General features: G+C 43.6%; 1 protein-coding gene across 1 annotated transcript; it reads left to right on the forward strand.

Moving 5' to 3' along the window:
- The first annotated feature begins 751 nt into the window (after window positions 1-751).
- LOC139421202 (beta-1,3-N-acetylglucosaminyltransferase lunatic fringe-like) lies at window positions 752-8,899 on the forward strand. Its single transcript, XM_071171857.1, has 7 exons — window positions 752-1,320; window positions 5,847-5,895; window positions 6,181-6,283; window positions 6,400-6,553; window positions 6,682-6,933; window positions 7,048-7,133; window positions 7,280-8,899. Exons 1-7 carry the CDS (start codon window positions 889-891, stop codon window positions 7,344-7,346), a joined length of 1,143 nt encoding a protein of 380 aa, XP_071027958.1. The 5' UTR covers window positions 752-888; the 3' UTR covers window positions 7,347-8,899.
- The last annotated feature ends 6,941 nt before the right edge of the window (window positions 8,900-15,840 follow it).

Consider the following 15,840-nt stretch of genomic DNA (forward strand, 5'->3'; position numbering starts at 1 on the left):
ATCATATTTGATGTTCTATTTACCAAATTACTATAAAGGCCAACTTATAGTAGATTCAAGAACAAGCAAAGTGCCTATAGAAAATAGTTGTAGGCTAAGTGCCTATAGAAAATAGCTGTAGGCTAAGTGCCTATAGAAAATAGTTGTAGGCTAAGTGCCTATAGAAAATAGTTGTAGGCTAAGTGCCTATAGAAAATAGCTGTAGGCTAAGTGCCTATAGAAAATAGCTGTAGGCTAAGTGCCTATAGAAAATAGCTGTAGTCTAAGTGCCTATAGAAAATAGCTGTAGCCTAAGTGCCAATAGAAAATAGCTGTAGGCTAAGTGCCTATAGAAAATAGCTGTAGGCTAAGTGCCTATAGAAAATAGCTGTAGGCTAAGTGCCTATAGAAAATAGCTGTAGGCTAAGTGCCTATAGAAAATAGCTGTAGGCTAAGTGCCTATAGAAAATAGCTGTACGCTATGTGAAAACTTTGGCGGGCAAGGAATTCAAAAGTAACAAGGGGCTTAAAATAATGTATTTCTCTCTCTCACACACACACACACACACACACACACACACACACACACACACAGACACACACACACACACACACGCCTCATATCGTGGGCGTGTCTACGATTTAGATCTGCCCGGGGGGAGAGTCTTTTCTCAGCGTCCCCACAATCTAGCGCAATGGCACATTACACAACGCCCATGAGGCGTGGCTAGCTTGAAGGGTAGGTTATAAAGTTGGTCTAGGACAAAATTGCATTGTATTACAATAATGCAGACGCACGGGACGGCTGTTTGATTTCTTTGTTCGATCTGGAAAGAATTACTATATGGACTTTCAATTTAGGTTATTCTCAGTATACAACTACATATTGTAGTTTTGAAATATATCAACATGTCGAAAAGTTATGCTAAGAAAACGGTTGTTTCTATAACCAGTGGACTATTCACCTGTCTTATGTTGCTCTTGGTAGTCGCGCAGCATCAAAGAGTTCAGGTAGATGAGGTTCCAAACCAGAGAGAGATGGGGACGCGCTCACTCCAGAGCATGGACACCTTGGCTACGGACGGAGTGAAGGCTGTTCAGCAACAGGTCAACTCGGAGGCGCAGACGAAAAAAGGATTCTCTGCGTATTTTTCCAAGTTGACCCGGGGACGGAGAGAGGTGGACAAGCCTGCAGGGTCCGCTCAGTCAGCGACAGATGCGTCCCCCGCAGAGGACATCAGTGCAGATGACATCTTCATCGCTGTCAAGACCACAAAGAAGTTCCATCAGTCTCGACTGAATCTCCTTCTGGATACCTGGATCTCTAGAAACATGCAGCAGGTAAGCCAACAATACTACATTATTATCAGAAGAATATGGTTAATTTGAAATCTTCCATGGACATAACCTAGAATAAAACAATCACATATTTCCACTAGGTTTCTTTTAGTAGGCTTTGGCTAGGCAATTTACCACAATGCTTTTACAAAAAAACTAATATTCTCCCATAAAATATGCTTTACAACAAGCCACCAATGAGAGTTAAGTGTTACGGCTGACCCACTCAAACATATTTTCCACTCATGTCAGGTGAAATGGGTGATAACTGTTTGATCCTGAACTGTCCATGTTACCCTCTTGTGCAGAGTTCCTTAGGCTCTGTCACTTTTTATTCTGCCTTGAGTGATGCCCCTGAGAACATAGGGAGCAGCTTCAAGCCTTTGCACCCCCCTCATTTCCCCTCTCTTTCACCCCCTCTTTTGGGAGTCCCTGTGAATGCCCTGGTGCAATGTATGTCTCACAGCAGCAGCTCCAGTGCTGTCCCCTTTCCAGGGCTAACAAAGCGTCTTTCTGAAGGGGGGAAGAAAAGCTTTCCCAGCCCCCTTGTCTCAGCCGACCCCATGGAAACGTGGGAGCTGAGTCTGGGTCCAGCAGCCAAGGGATGGGAAAACTGTGTGGGGGGGCGGGGGGGCTTCGTTAAGGGGATGCTTGGGACAAAGGGGTGCATCTATAGGGAAGTTTGTGCTGGGAGTAGCACGCTGAGTATGAAAATGCAGCCCTGAGAACCAAGCTGTTTTCGACTGGTGCACAAAGGCACTCACAGCCATAGTCGAGAGGAAACAGAGGCTAGTCATAGTGATTTTATCCACTACCCAGAGTTGTCACGCATATTTTTCAAAAGTAAATTAAATTCTCCTCGGGCACAATCACACATTCTTTATCCACCTTCTTTTGAGAACTCTTCTCTCCATCCCAAGCCAAACCCCACTCTGTTTTGGGTGTTTTGAAGGTTAGTCATGGCAACACTGTCTCTATTTGTATGCAGAGGAAATGGGGTGAGAAAATGGAACTTTGAACACATAAGATGCATCACATGATCAAATACAGTAGCCCATTCAAAAAACTCCCTCCAAAAACTCCCTCCATTCCATAATGGTCTGTGGTGAGTTTACTACATCCGATATAGGGGAACGATACAGGGGAAGTCTATCTGACATCTGTCCTAGCCCCCCCCCCCCCCCCCTACTTCAGGACAGGTTTATGCTCAGTAAGATGGGCTGTCAATAGAGTTTGGGGAGTAGCAGTTTACATGGACATTGAGTGTGTTGTGCTTACTGTAGTGGATGATGTAAGTCAACTCTCTCTCTCTCTCTCTCTCTCTCTGAGATGGGTTAACTGCAGGGTTTTAATCAGGCAGCTGGTGGGATCCAGTGCAGGCATAAAGGACAGCCTGGGCCCACAATACAAATGGGAGTTCCTGGAGGAAGGCTGACAGGTGGCCAGAAGTTAGAGAACAAAGGATAGTTCTAATGCCAGTTATATGAATCAGGTCATTCCCAGCACACATGGACATCTGCACCCAGGCTATATGATAATGCTCAATTGATGAACACCTGTGGAGCTCAGCTGACTGAATCCAGTTGATCATGTCTGTAGCTGGTGTCTGTAGCTGGTGTCTGTAGCTGGTGTCTGTAGCTAGTAGAGATATCATGGCATTCTGCCAGCAGGTGAGGCCGGACTAGAACTGTAAACTGGGCAGATCAGAGCCCTGATTTGTATTTCCAGCACAGGAGATACACTTTTTCTGTTTGCTTAATTCCTTAAGCCAACGGACGTGCTATCAGATAATGTTTACATGTAAATAGAGGGTAGATCCAATCTGTGATTACCATGATAGAATTGTGCTTGTGGCTTACTGTGTCTGGCAGAATAATATATCCGATTTAGTATTATGGTCAGAGGTTTGTTTTTTATTACATCAAATGAAATAAATTATTGGGGGGGGAAATTATTTGGTTCAAAGAATAGTTGGTGTAGTGAAAGGCCCATTTTTTTGTGAGTCATAAGTTAGTGAGTAAGCAAAAGTACTGTGACATAAAAAATTTTTTTTTACAACTTGTTATTATTTATGGGTTGTTCAAATAGTAGGCCGTTGTTTCCGGTGTTTCAGCAGATTTCCCCCCTGGAACAATGCAGCTTCCCTCGTGAGTGAGCCTCAAAACAATGAGAGAACAAACTGTGCAGCAACAGCGTTCTCTGGCTTGTAGTACTCTGGGCTCTGCAGTACATAACTAGCTACAAAACACAGGTTGAAATCTAGCTCTAAACTACACATCAATGGGCATTATAAGGGTATTGACTTTGGTTGTGTCTGGACAGAACAGCTGGTAGCCTGGCACTGGCAGTGACATCATAGTGGTTTGATATGCATTCCATTTTTAATTGAAATTATACTAATTCGCCAGCACTCCCAAAACGAGCATCTGTACGTCTGGCAGTTCTGAAGAAGACTTGGCTCCATTGTTGAGTTAATCAAATAGCCTTTCACAGTATGAAGGAATGAGTCTGAATATCCAGCTGGTCAGAGAGTGGGAAAGTGTCATTGTGTGTCTGTAGGTGGCCTGTTCTCTGTCCTGTACTGTAGTCAACACTCCAGTGACTTTAGTGCTGTGCTAAAGGCTAAAGGGAAGGGAGAACGCGACATGGTTGAGTGAGGGGGGCGGAGTACGTGGTTGTTGATGGAGGGAGATGTGTGGAGGGGAGTGCAGTCCGTGCCCTTCCTTCCTGGGGATCTTGAGACAGCCAGCCAGGCACCATGCTCTGCCAGCCCTTTCTTTGGAGGGGAGGAATGTCCCCCCCCCCCCTTCATCTCATTTGTGGTTCAGACAGTCGTCATAAAAAAAACAATGGGTTATTCTCCTCACGGGGCAGGACATGTTATTTATGAAATTATGGGGGTGAATGAATTAGTATTTCAGTGACTTCTTTAATGTTTCAGTTAAGACAAAAGCCATTTAGCCCTTTGGAGACTTCTCTTTAGTTAACTGCTGCAGCTGTATGCAAATACCAGCAAACATAGTTAGAATTTACCCAGTGGAGGACTTTACGCAGCATGAAAACACCCGGCATTGTTCTATTGAAGAGGTACAGCGTATGGGGTGGTGAGAGAGGGGGTGAACGGGGGATGGGTAGAAGCTTGAAGTGGGGGTGAATGACCACACACAGATTTGGATTTACTAATCAGCAGTGAGACCCCCCCCCCCCCCCTTCCCCCCCTCCATCAGCCCCACTCGACCCCTTTCTGTCAGTACCCAGGTCGCTCTGGCAGCTGCCTCAGTGATTAGGCTGTCCATTCAGCGGGACTTAAAGCAAACAGCGCCAGCCTCTGATCCCTTTATCAGTGAAACCACCACCCTTCCTTAAACAAACACAGGCCCAGGGCCTTGCAGCATCCATCGCACAACATCTGCTCCCTGTTTGTTGTGCAAACCAATCAGATAAATCTTTGGCACCGATGGCAGATAGTACTGAACTGTAGAAATGGGAGGGGAGTTATTAGAAAAGTGAGTGTCTTTGCCTTATCTCCCTCTGGCATGAACTTAGCCAGCCCCACTGTTAAGATACAGATCTCAGATGGCTGTTGCTGCTCAACAGTCAGTGGCAGAAAGCAATTAGTGGGAATGTGGGGTTGGTTCAGTTGTCATAAACTGTTGGGAGGTCGCGAGCAGCGAGAAAGGGAAGGAGGGAGTGGGGCTGTGTGGTCGCTGCTACCTGGCATGTTGGGGCACGCGGCGGAGATAAGGCAGGTGCTGTCTCACAAGAGGGGAAGAGTAAACGGGCAACAGCACACACACACACACACACACACACACACACACACAGACACACAGAGGCAACGGCAGATGCAAACAGGCCATGGGGGCCCTTTCATCAGTCCTGTCTGACTGACTGAGGGCTGCCTGGCACCTGCTAAGCCCTACCCACCATAAACCCTACCCACCATAAAACAACTCCTAATCCCTACCGACTCTTTTAAGTGTGCCACTGAGGCTGCCTTTTGTTGTTAACTAAACACCAGCCTGCAGTATTCTAACCTTGACAGCATTATTCTTTGGCTGCTAAGACCTTACTCTGTGTCACACAGGTGGTGCTGAAATGATCATATCTGAATGATGGCCATCGATTTCTATTTCTAGTCAACATGTTGGAGCTAGGGAGTGGGTACAGATCCAGAATGGAATTGGGTCTTAATGGTGTTGGGGGTTAGTGGTGTCGAGATGGTTGCCTCCCTCTTTGTTCTATGTCTGGGATACTTTTGGGGGGCCTGCGCAGTTGCCATGGAGAGAGGGGAACCTTGCATAAGAGGCCTTTATTAGAGTGGGTCTTGTTTAACTCCATGTGTTCTCCACATGCATAAAAGACTGCTGATAGATGGTCATCACACTGAATTCGATGTATGGTGAACAAGGACATCTGTAGTTTGGACTCCAGTTGATTCTTGTGCCACCACTTGTTCTGTAAGGGGCTTTGATTTCATGGATTTCCACTCCCACAACGTGATCTGATGTTTTTTCCCTCCTTTTCAGACATACATCTTCACAGACGGAGAAGATGAGGAGCTGAAGAAGAAAGTTGGTGCGTTTTGGATTTTTCAGAAGCATTTTAGTTCTCATTTTATATTTATCTTAACCTGAACAGTAGCTGGAATTAGTTTATCATTAAACGTCCAGATTTGATAGTGAGAAACCAAGCCCCTATTTGAATCCCCATGGAATGTGTTGCTTTGAGCTCCTGGGGCATGTAGTCTTAGTGGCAGATGCGTTAAGGCTCTAACAGCGCTGTAGTTACAATTACTTACATTAACTAGCTAGTAAGGTACTAGTTTGTAACTCACCATCTCCTCCCTCATTGTTCCTACAGGGAGTCACGCCATCAACACCAACTGTTCAGCAGCACACAGCCGCCAAGCTCTATCCTGCAAGATGGCTGTGGAGTACGACAAGTTCATTGAGTCTGGGAAAAAGTAAGTGTCTATTTAAAGTGCTGCATTTACCCAGGCTGTATGTCATTCTAGATTTGATAGTGATTATTGTTCTAATTGAAGTATTGTAACGCTTTAACAATGTTTTCCCCTCTTAGGTGGTTTTGTCACGTGGATGATGATAACTATGTTAACATGAGGACTCTGGTGAAGCTGCTGTCCCACTACCCCCACACCCAGGACATGTACATTGGCAAGCCCAGCCTGGACCGGCCCATCGAGGCCACAGAGAGGCTAGGAGACAACAAGATGGTAGGTGCACTTAGCCCTCCTGGCCTATGACAACTTTTCAATTGGTTATTAAAAGTTTGAGATGCTTCAGAAAGGTTGCATAACAACAACTTAACATGCTCGCTGTCTCTTTTTATTTCTTCTTCCAGAGACCAGTAAACTTCTGGTTTGCTACTGGGGGAGCCGGCTTCTGTGTGAGTCGAGGCCTGGCTTTGAAGATGAGCCCATGGGCCAGTGGCGGCCATTTTATGAACACGGCAGAGAAGATTCGTCTGCCTGACGACTGCACCATCGGCTACATCATTGAGTCGGTGCTGGGGGTGCCTCTGACCCGCAGTAACTTTTTCCACTCCCATCTGGAGAACCTGCAACAGGTGTCCAGATCTGAACTTCACAAACAGGTGAGATGTGAACGTGTGTCCGTCCGTCGTTTCACTGTGAGCATAGAGTTTAATTATTTATCAGAACTTATTGGGAAGGGTTGCTTATTTCTTTCCCGTATTTGCTTATTCCAGATCACATTGAGTTATGGAATGTTTGAGAACAAGAGGAACATCATCAATATGAAAGGGGCTTTCCCTGTGGAGGAAGACCCATCAAGGTGAGACATTACACTCTGCATGACTACTAATACACAAATGGCGATCCTACTCTACTTGAACTATCTTGACTGTAAAGAGGGTATATCTTTTTTTTTCTCTGTTAATCTAACCTCCATGTCTCTTTCTCTCTCTCCTTGTGTTCCAGGTTTAAGTCTGTGCACTGTTTGCTGTACCCAGACACCCCTTGGTGTCCGCTTCAGGTTGCCTACTAGGTGACCGGCTCCTTTGGTATCCTCGTCCCCGCCGTGCCTCGGTATCTGAAAGGCTGGTGGGGACCCGTGTTTGGTATCGGACTGTGATGTCACTGTATTTTTGTTTCAGTGGCACACGGACTCTGATAGTTTTACTGGGCTGCTGTGCGGCCCGCCTTGGGACATTTCCTTCCTGTGTGGTGTATTGGTTCCTCCCCTGGCATAGGGGCAGAGGAGCCAGGCAGGCACTTAGTGGGAAGGAGCTTAAAGCATTATGGCTTTTCAGGCAATCAGTGCGTTGTGTTTTAAATGTTGCTTGTAATTGTATTTGCAATTCTTATAGAATGTACTACTTATATATCCAAGCCTTTTGTCAGCTTTACGTGATTAATTTGTTGAATTTCCGTTGAATTGTTTGCTTTATTGTTCAATTTCTTTTAGTTTCTTCTGGGTTTTGGAAGCCATTCAAGGTGATCCTTTTAGGTTCTATAGAAATAATCAGACGGTCAGAATGTCTGAGATTGTGGAGGAAATGGTTTTCATTTTGGGATTTTTGGTTGTGGTTTATTTTTTTTGTTCATTTCAGAAGACTCCGGACAACAACAATAATCTGAAGATATTTTGGTGCTTTTTGTTAATGATTTGTCAGTGTTATTACTAATATGATTTGAGCTGGCAGAAGGCAGTTTTCCAAATGTGCCGTCAGTTTATAAAATCTGAGGTATATCAGGAATAAGCACTTTTCCCCTTACTGATAGTTTTAAATGAATGAGTTGACAGAATTGACGTCCTTAGATATGTTTCACAGCTGTGTCAAAACCAACGGATGTAATGACAACCCCAAAAAGATCAATATCTCTAGATTTGGTTGTATTTAATAACATTCCTTGCATTTGATAGAATCAGGGAAAATAATATATAGCAAAGATATTGATTTGTTTTTTCTTCTCTGTTACAATCAACTGTTGATTCGTTTTGAAGATGGTCTTGTTTAAAAATTGCACAGCTGGGTTTGAAATTAACTTTTGCTTGCTCTTGTGAAGTAGCTAAATGACCTCCAACTCTTCCACTGAGAGTTTATATTTACCTTTTTTAGATGACCATCAACACATGTAATACTCTCTGATACGTTTTGCACAAAATGGATTGATGGAGAGCCATGTACACTAGTCTAACTTATTCCTCAGTGAGTATGCGGGTTGGTTTTGTATTGAGCTTTGCAAGAGCAACACCAGTGTTTACACACACAGAGGTGTTCTTCCTCTGTAAACAACCCATATTGGGTAGGACTGTACATGTTAATTATAAAGCAGTATTTGTGTACTGTGCCTTTTTTGTTGAAATGCTAAATGTGTATATTGAGGATTAGAATGTAAATGATTTTGATGACCTGGACATGTTTTTTACTGCTTGTTGTAACTGCGCTAAAGGGCTGTTATTTATCCTCCAGTGTCTGGATGGTTCTGTTTGCTTCTCAGGGATTTTGATCAAATCCTGATGTTATTACCATAGGAACCCGTGTGGTGCCTGAACACGACACAGTTTGAAATAAAGTTGGATAACCGCTGAGAAACGATCTTTGTTTTGTGTTTTTTTCTATTACATTCCATTCATAGCATGAGATTACAGATCTCCTTCTACATAAAGGCTAGAATGGAATAAACCATCCTTGTATTTTACAGATGGTGTTTGTGTGTGAACGAAATATCAGCTTATTCAATCACGTCATTATTTAGAAGGGATGACATAGGGTGTCATAACTTGCCATGATTTGATATGTAACTGTCAGAGGGCACACCCAGGCATGATGATTAAAAACTATCATTGTGAACTCGGTCATCTCTCACAACCATGCCAAAGAAAAGGGCGAAATGGTAATGCCCAAACACTTATGTACTCTGTCTAAAGCTCTGTGCTTGTCTCACTAAAGCATTTAGGCAAACAACCTCACCCAGTGAGTCTGAATGTTGGCCGAGGCCCAGGGTGTAAATTATAATGCTAATTGGAAGCACTTAAAAGCCACAACTCCGACTTTATTTATTAGTCTACAACACTGGGTATGGGAAAGGACATTGTTGCAATCGAAAGGATTGCGAGAAAATAAACAAACCGCAGTTCTCCATGTGTCACAATCCTAATTCCACTGAAGTTGTGATCAGATGTGACATTTCTGTGTGTCTGACAGACCGAGCCACTGCTTTTCTTCAGACATTAGAATTCTATGCCAAGATGGAGGAAATCATTCATCCTACAGTGTGACAGAGAGCCTTGGGAAAACAGTTTGGCAATGATGAATTGTGGGTAAAGCATTGTGTATCCCATATTGTACCCCTCTTACTGTAAATAAACAGTAGCCCTGCCTGATCTGAAGGATACTAGACCCAACAACGTCCATCACTCAACCAATGCAGTCTCACCTGTATCAAAGTGCAGAAAAGCTCAGATTTCATCCCTCTAGGTTAAGAAGCGACTGACCAAGGTAACGTTTCTGTAACCCTGTGAGTCAGACCAGACTTTAGAGCCAAAGCTGTAGGAGATGACATTACTCTTCAATTAAGGATTTGTTATTCATATAAAAACCTTTGTTTTTCGAAGTGAAAGATCAAACCGCTCTCAGTGCCGAAGAAGACATGTTATTATGAGGACACATCCGCGACTTACCACTTAATTGTACAAGAGTTTATGTACTTTAGCCATTTTTATGCTGTTCACATGGGTCCAGTGCCAGTCAAGAACCCCTTCCTTCCTCTGGGTTAGTCAGGATACAGTTTTACCCAACCAATAGCCACTGGTTAAATGGATATGGTTACTTGAGTGATGGCTTTAACACGCCTGTGTCATATAATACATTTCACCCTCAGTTCAAACCTCCATAAATATTGGAGGGTCAGTTATCATTTCATGTGTCACTGGAGAGGAGAGAACAGAGAGAGAGAGAGAGAGAAAGCTTGATGACAGATGTCTGTTTGAAACTGAGCTTCAGGCACATTAAGGGCCTGTAACTTTTCCCACTACATATCACCAAGCCAAGCTATGATTATGGCTTTGTGGTCTGGATGTTTTCTCTGGTAATTTGTCTCACATGCTCAGCTTCACTGACAGGTCCTTCATCCCTTCACATGAAATGTTTCCAAAATTGACAAATGACTGTAAATGTAAAGTGGGTGAGTCAAAAGATTGAAATATGCTTTGAGAGATAAGCTACAGTCCCACTGAATGGAAGTCCTGAGTGTATGAGACAGACAACCTTAGACGTGTAGTTACAGACACCACAGCAGGTGACAGATGACAAACAGAAAGACGTGTAACTGGTGAGAGGGTTATCAGAGAGCAACAACAGGATGCTACAGCCCTGTAACCTCATCTCTTCTGGTGACTAGACACAATGTTGAAACAGAACCGGGGTGGGGGGGATGTTGTGCCTCATCCTGTTATCACTGATAAAGATTTTAGGAACCAAACCAGTCCACTATCCAAATTCCGTTTTTTAAATGATGAATTGTCTGCATAGTGGATGTTGTTTCTCCACACACTGATGCCAGTCGACACTCGATCTCCAGTCTTCCTTGTGTTAGCTTCTCCAGAATCGTGTCAGTCAAACTGTCTGCCCTCACCCACGCCGTACTTGTGGCTTTAACCCTGGGCGTCAGTCATCAGGAATAGCTGATGTATCTAGACTCTGTCTGTCTGCTCTGCCACCCTTTTAATGATAGTTAGTTCTGAGAATTCCCATGTGGCAGTTGACATGAATTCAGAAGTACTTTAAACACAAACGGACTTAAAGGTTTTCTATTTGTTTTGACTGGTTCCCCTCCACTTCAGACGCTACAGACTGTCTGAGTTCCGCCTTTTCCCAGACGGTCCATTTAATGGGTGCTTCCTGTCTAAAAAAGCTCCCAACCTACTTGAGAACGTGTAGGCCAATAATAGAGCGAGTAGGGTTCCAAACATTACAACTACAACTATATTTAAATCATGAAACCCCCCCCCAAAAAAAATGTGCAATGTAAACACCAGAACAACTGATGCCTTGATAATGAAACATGAAAGCAAACCTGTTAAACACTCCTGAGGTAAGATAGTTGCATTGTGACTCACTCTGACTCATTTGGTAGACACATTCAACAGTTAATCCAACTATAATTTTATCTACAGAGAAGTGTCAGAGATGGCTATAGACGGTGACGATCTGGAACTGTCTGTATCCTGCTGATAAGACACTTTAACACCTCGGAGAATCTATAGCCTCATAGGCGTTACATCTCGCACCTCACTGCCTGCTGTTGGTTCAGATGTGTCAAAGTACACACGAAAAGTCTGTTTTATTAGGGAGGTCTGCCTTGTTTTCATTCAGACCCACTGGGCACACACTGGTTGAGTCAATGCTGTTTCCACATTTCAATTCAATTTTTAAAATATTTGTTTTATTAAACCTTTATTTTACTAGGCAAGTCTGTTAAGAACAAATTCTTATTTACAATGACTGCCTACACTGTCCAAACCCGGAGGACGCTGGGACAATGGTGCGCCGCCCTATGGGACTCCCAGTCACGGCTGGTTGTGTTACAGCCTCGAAATTACATTGAACCAATGTGGAATAGACGATGAATTTACGTCTGTACCCAGTGGGTATTATCTACATTTATGTGTCAATTAATAAATGACTGTCTGACAATGGAATGGCATTGGGCAGTGGGGCAGTGGTGGTGTGGATTAGGAAACTCCTGCAGTGATGTTCATGGTGAATCCTGGCTTAAGGCTCAAATCTGGCGAGGTATGGAAGGCCTCGTTAGAACAACTGCCAGGAGACAAACATTCCACAGCGCGCCGGGGATTGTGGAGACGCTGGTGACTCGCACGCTGTCACCATGGCTTTCCCCTGCAGATCACCCACCCAGACAGTCTCCAATTAACAGCCCACGGTGTCTGTAGGATTAGGAGTGGCTGGAGTGGGAGGACGGTACTGTATAGCCCCACTGGGAGGGAGCACTCACAGCAACTGGCTGAGGGCTTAATCTGCTTTCTCAACATTTACTCAAAAACTGGGAAGGCTGTCTTTACCATAATCCAGGTGTCAACTATCTCTAGAAGTGAAAGCTCGCATGAACTATAGAGTGGCTGTTATTTGTGAAGACACTGTCCTTGAACAGACTATAGTGAAGATCCAGCCTTAAGAGGAGTGCTGCAGACTCCACCCAGACCGATCCATCTACAGTGCCTTGCGAAAGTATTCGGCCCCCTTGAACTTTGCGACCTTTTGCCACATTTCAGGCTTCAAACATAAAGATATAAAACTGTATTTTTTTGTGAAGAATCAACAACAAGTGGGACACAATCATGAAGTGTAACGACATTTATTGGATATTTCAAACTTTTTTAACAAATCAAAAACTGAAAAATTGGCAGTGCAAAATTATTCAGCCCCTTTACTTTCAGTGCAGCAAACTCTCTCCAGAAGTTCAGTGAGGATCTCTGAATGATCCAATGTTGACCTAAATGACTAATGATGATAAATACAATCCACCTGTGTGTAATCAAGTCTCCGTATAAATGCACCTGCACTGTGATAGTCTCAGAGGTCCGTTAAAAGCGCAGAGAGCATCATGAAGAACAAGGAACACACCAGGCAGGTCCGAGATACTGTTGTGAAGAAGTTTAAAGCCGGATTTGGATACAAAAAGATTTCCCAAGCTTTAAACATCCCAAGGAGCACTGTGCAAGCGATAATATTGAAATGGAAGGAGTATCAGACCACTGCAAATCTACCAAGACCTGGCCGTCCCTCTAAACTTTCAGCTCATACAAGGAGAAGACTGATCAGAGATGCAGCCAAGAGGCCCATGATCACTCTGGATGAACTGCAGAGATCTACAGCTGAGGTGGGAGACTCTGTCCATAGGACAACAATCAGTCGTATATTGCACAAATCTGGCCTTTATGGAAGAGTGGCAAGAAGAAAGCCATTTCTTAAAGATATCCATAAAAAGTGTCATTTAAAGTTTGCCACAAGCCACCTGGGAGACACACCAAACATGTGGAAGAAGGTGCTCTGGTCAGATGAAACCAAAATTGAACTTTTTGGCAACAATGCAAAACGTTATGTTTGGCGTAAAAGCAACACAGCTGAACACACCATCCCCACTGTCAAACATGGTGGTGGCAGCATCATGGTTTGGGCCTGCTTTTCTTCAGCAGGGACAGGGAAGATGGTTAAAATTGATGGGAAGATGGATGGAGCCAAATACAGGACCATTCTGGAAGAAAACCTGATGGAGTCTGCAAAAGACCTGAGACTGGGACGGAGATTTGTCTTCCAACAAGACAATGATCCAAAACATAAAGCAAAATCTACAATGGAATGGTTCAAAAATAAACATATCCAGGTGTTAGAATGGCCAAGTCAAAGTCCAGACCTGAATCCAATCGAGAATCTGTGGAAAGAACTGAAAACTGCTGTTCACAAATGCTCTCCATCCAACCTCACTAAGCTCGAGCTGTTTTGCAAGGAGGAATGGGAATAAATTTCAGTCTCTCGATGTGCAAAACTGATAGAGACATACCCCAAGCGACTTACAGCTGTAATCGCAGCAAAAGGTGGCGCTACAAAGTATTAACTTAAGGGTGCTGAATAATTCTGCACGCCCAATTTTTCAGTTTTTGATTTGTTAAAAAAGTTTGAAATATCCAACAAATGTCGTTCCACTTCATGATTGTGTCCCACTTGTTGTTGATTCTTCACAAAAAAATACAGTTTTATATCTTTATGTTTGAAGCCTGAAATGTGGCAAAAGGTCGCAAAGTTCAAGGGGGTCGAATACTTTCGCAAGGCACTGTATATACCGTAGCCTATTGAAAGGTCCATTGGGTAAGGTAAGGGACCTTCTACAGTGTCCCACAGCAGGTAAAACAGTTCCTGTGTGTTCAGCCAATAGCTTAATCCCCCCCATCCAGAAAGGCTGTGCCTGTAACTATTATTATAGAATTATTTGATCCTGTTGGCACAAGCTGTAATTGAATTATCCATCAACAGACTTATAGTGACAATGATAATGTACTCAAACACTTTCCGTGACATTGAATCATTTGAATTATCTGAAAACATCCACTTATTTCAAGACATGAAAGGCTGTCCCGCCTATTCCTCACTCATATACCATTGCTGCCCTAGGCCCAAAGTACTTTCCGACACTTAAAGAAACATACACTGAGTATATAAAACATTAGGAACGTTTCCTCTTTCCATGACATAGACTGACCAGGTGAATCCAGGTGTAAGCTACAATCCCTTATTGATGTCATTTGTTAAATCCACTCAGTGTAGATGAAGGGGAGGAGACAGGTTAAAGAAGGATTGTGCCATTGAGAGAGTGAAATTTCAAGACAAAAGATTTAAGTGCCTTAGAATGGGGAATGGTAGTAGGTGCCAGGCGCATCAGCTTGTGTCAAGAACGGCAATGCTGCTGGGTTTTTAACCACACTCAACATGTGTATTTCCCGTGTGTGTCATGAATGGTCCACCAACCAAAGGACATCCAGCAAACTTGACACAACTGTGGGAAGCATTGGAGTCAACATGGGCCAGCATCCGAGGGAGAAACGAGGGAGAAACGCTAACTCCATCATACTTGGGGAACAAGGATTAGCTCATGAAGTCAGTACTTTATGCCCTGGGGTTTAACTCTTTCCACTCCAGTGTTCTACAGTGATAACATTGGCACCTGCAGGGCTGTTGAGTGACGCTTGGGCTCACACCCTCTGCGTTAACATCATAACAGTAATAGCAGAGGAGATCAGTATTTCAAACCATGCTACTCTCAGATATGCAAATATCACCGTCAGCTCTTACACCCCAGGTTGTGTCGCGTAAAAGACATGCTGGATGTTGGGGAGATGAAGACTGACCATCTTTACCAGCTGAACACTAGGTTGACACGCCTAGAATAATTTGACCCCCATTACAACACATTCTGAAATGTACACAAGGAAGGAGGCCTGTTCTTACTGTATAACACCAAAGAGATCTTCAGCAGAGATACGCAAGAAAGGTTCATTTGATAGTGGAGGCAACAAAATAGAACATTTCCTTTACACATGTAGGGAAACAGTCCTAACTTAGGGACTCGAGCACACATTGAACTGAAGAAGTCTGGTTTCTTGTGTAAGTGTCTTAGGGGTGTGCGAGACACAAGCTTTTGCATGGAATGCAAATCTGGATGCAAATGAATTCTCTGGACAGACAGCACCTTCCCCAGGCCTCTGCCCCGGCAGGCACTCAAGAGAGATATATGACTCCAAGCTACGAGTGTTGACTGAAGCTTGATTACTGCCATGTATGCCTCATGAGATTTTCAGTTTAAATACAGTATATTACAGCTATTGCATAATGCTGTTTATTCATAACCTATACCAAATCCCACTAATACATCTGTGATCTAGGATTACTGTTATAGGTGTGCCACACTTCAAATGGGGCTCAGTTCAATCATTCCATATATCAGGCCTAAGAGCCAACCAG

The sequence above is a fragment of the Oncorhynchus clarkii genome, chromosome 12 (assembly GCF_045791955.1).
Source record: "Oncorhynchus clarkii lewisi isolate Uvic-CL-2024 chromosome 12, UVic_Ocla_1.0, whole genome shotgun sequence".
NCBI classification, from domain to species: domain Eukaryota; kingdom Metazoa; phylum Chordata; class Actinopteri; order Salmoniformes; family Salmonidae; genus Oncorhynchus; species Oncorhynchus clarkii.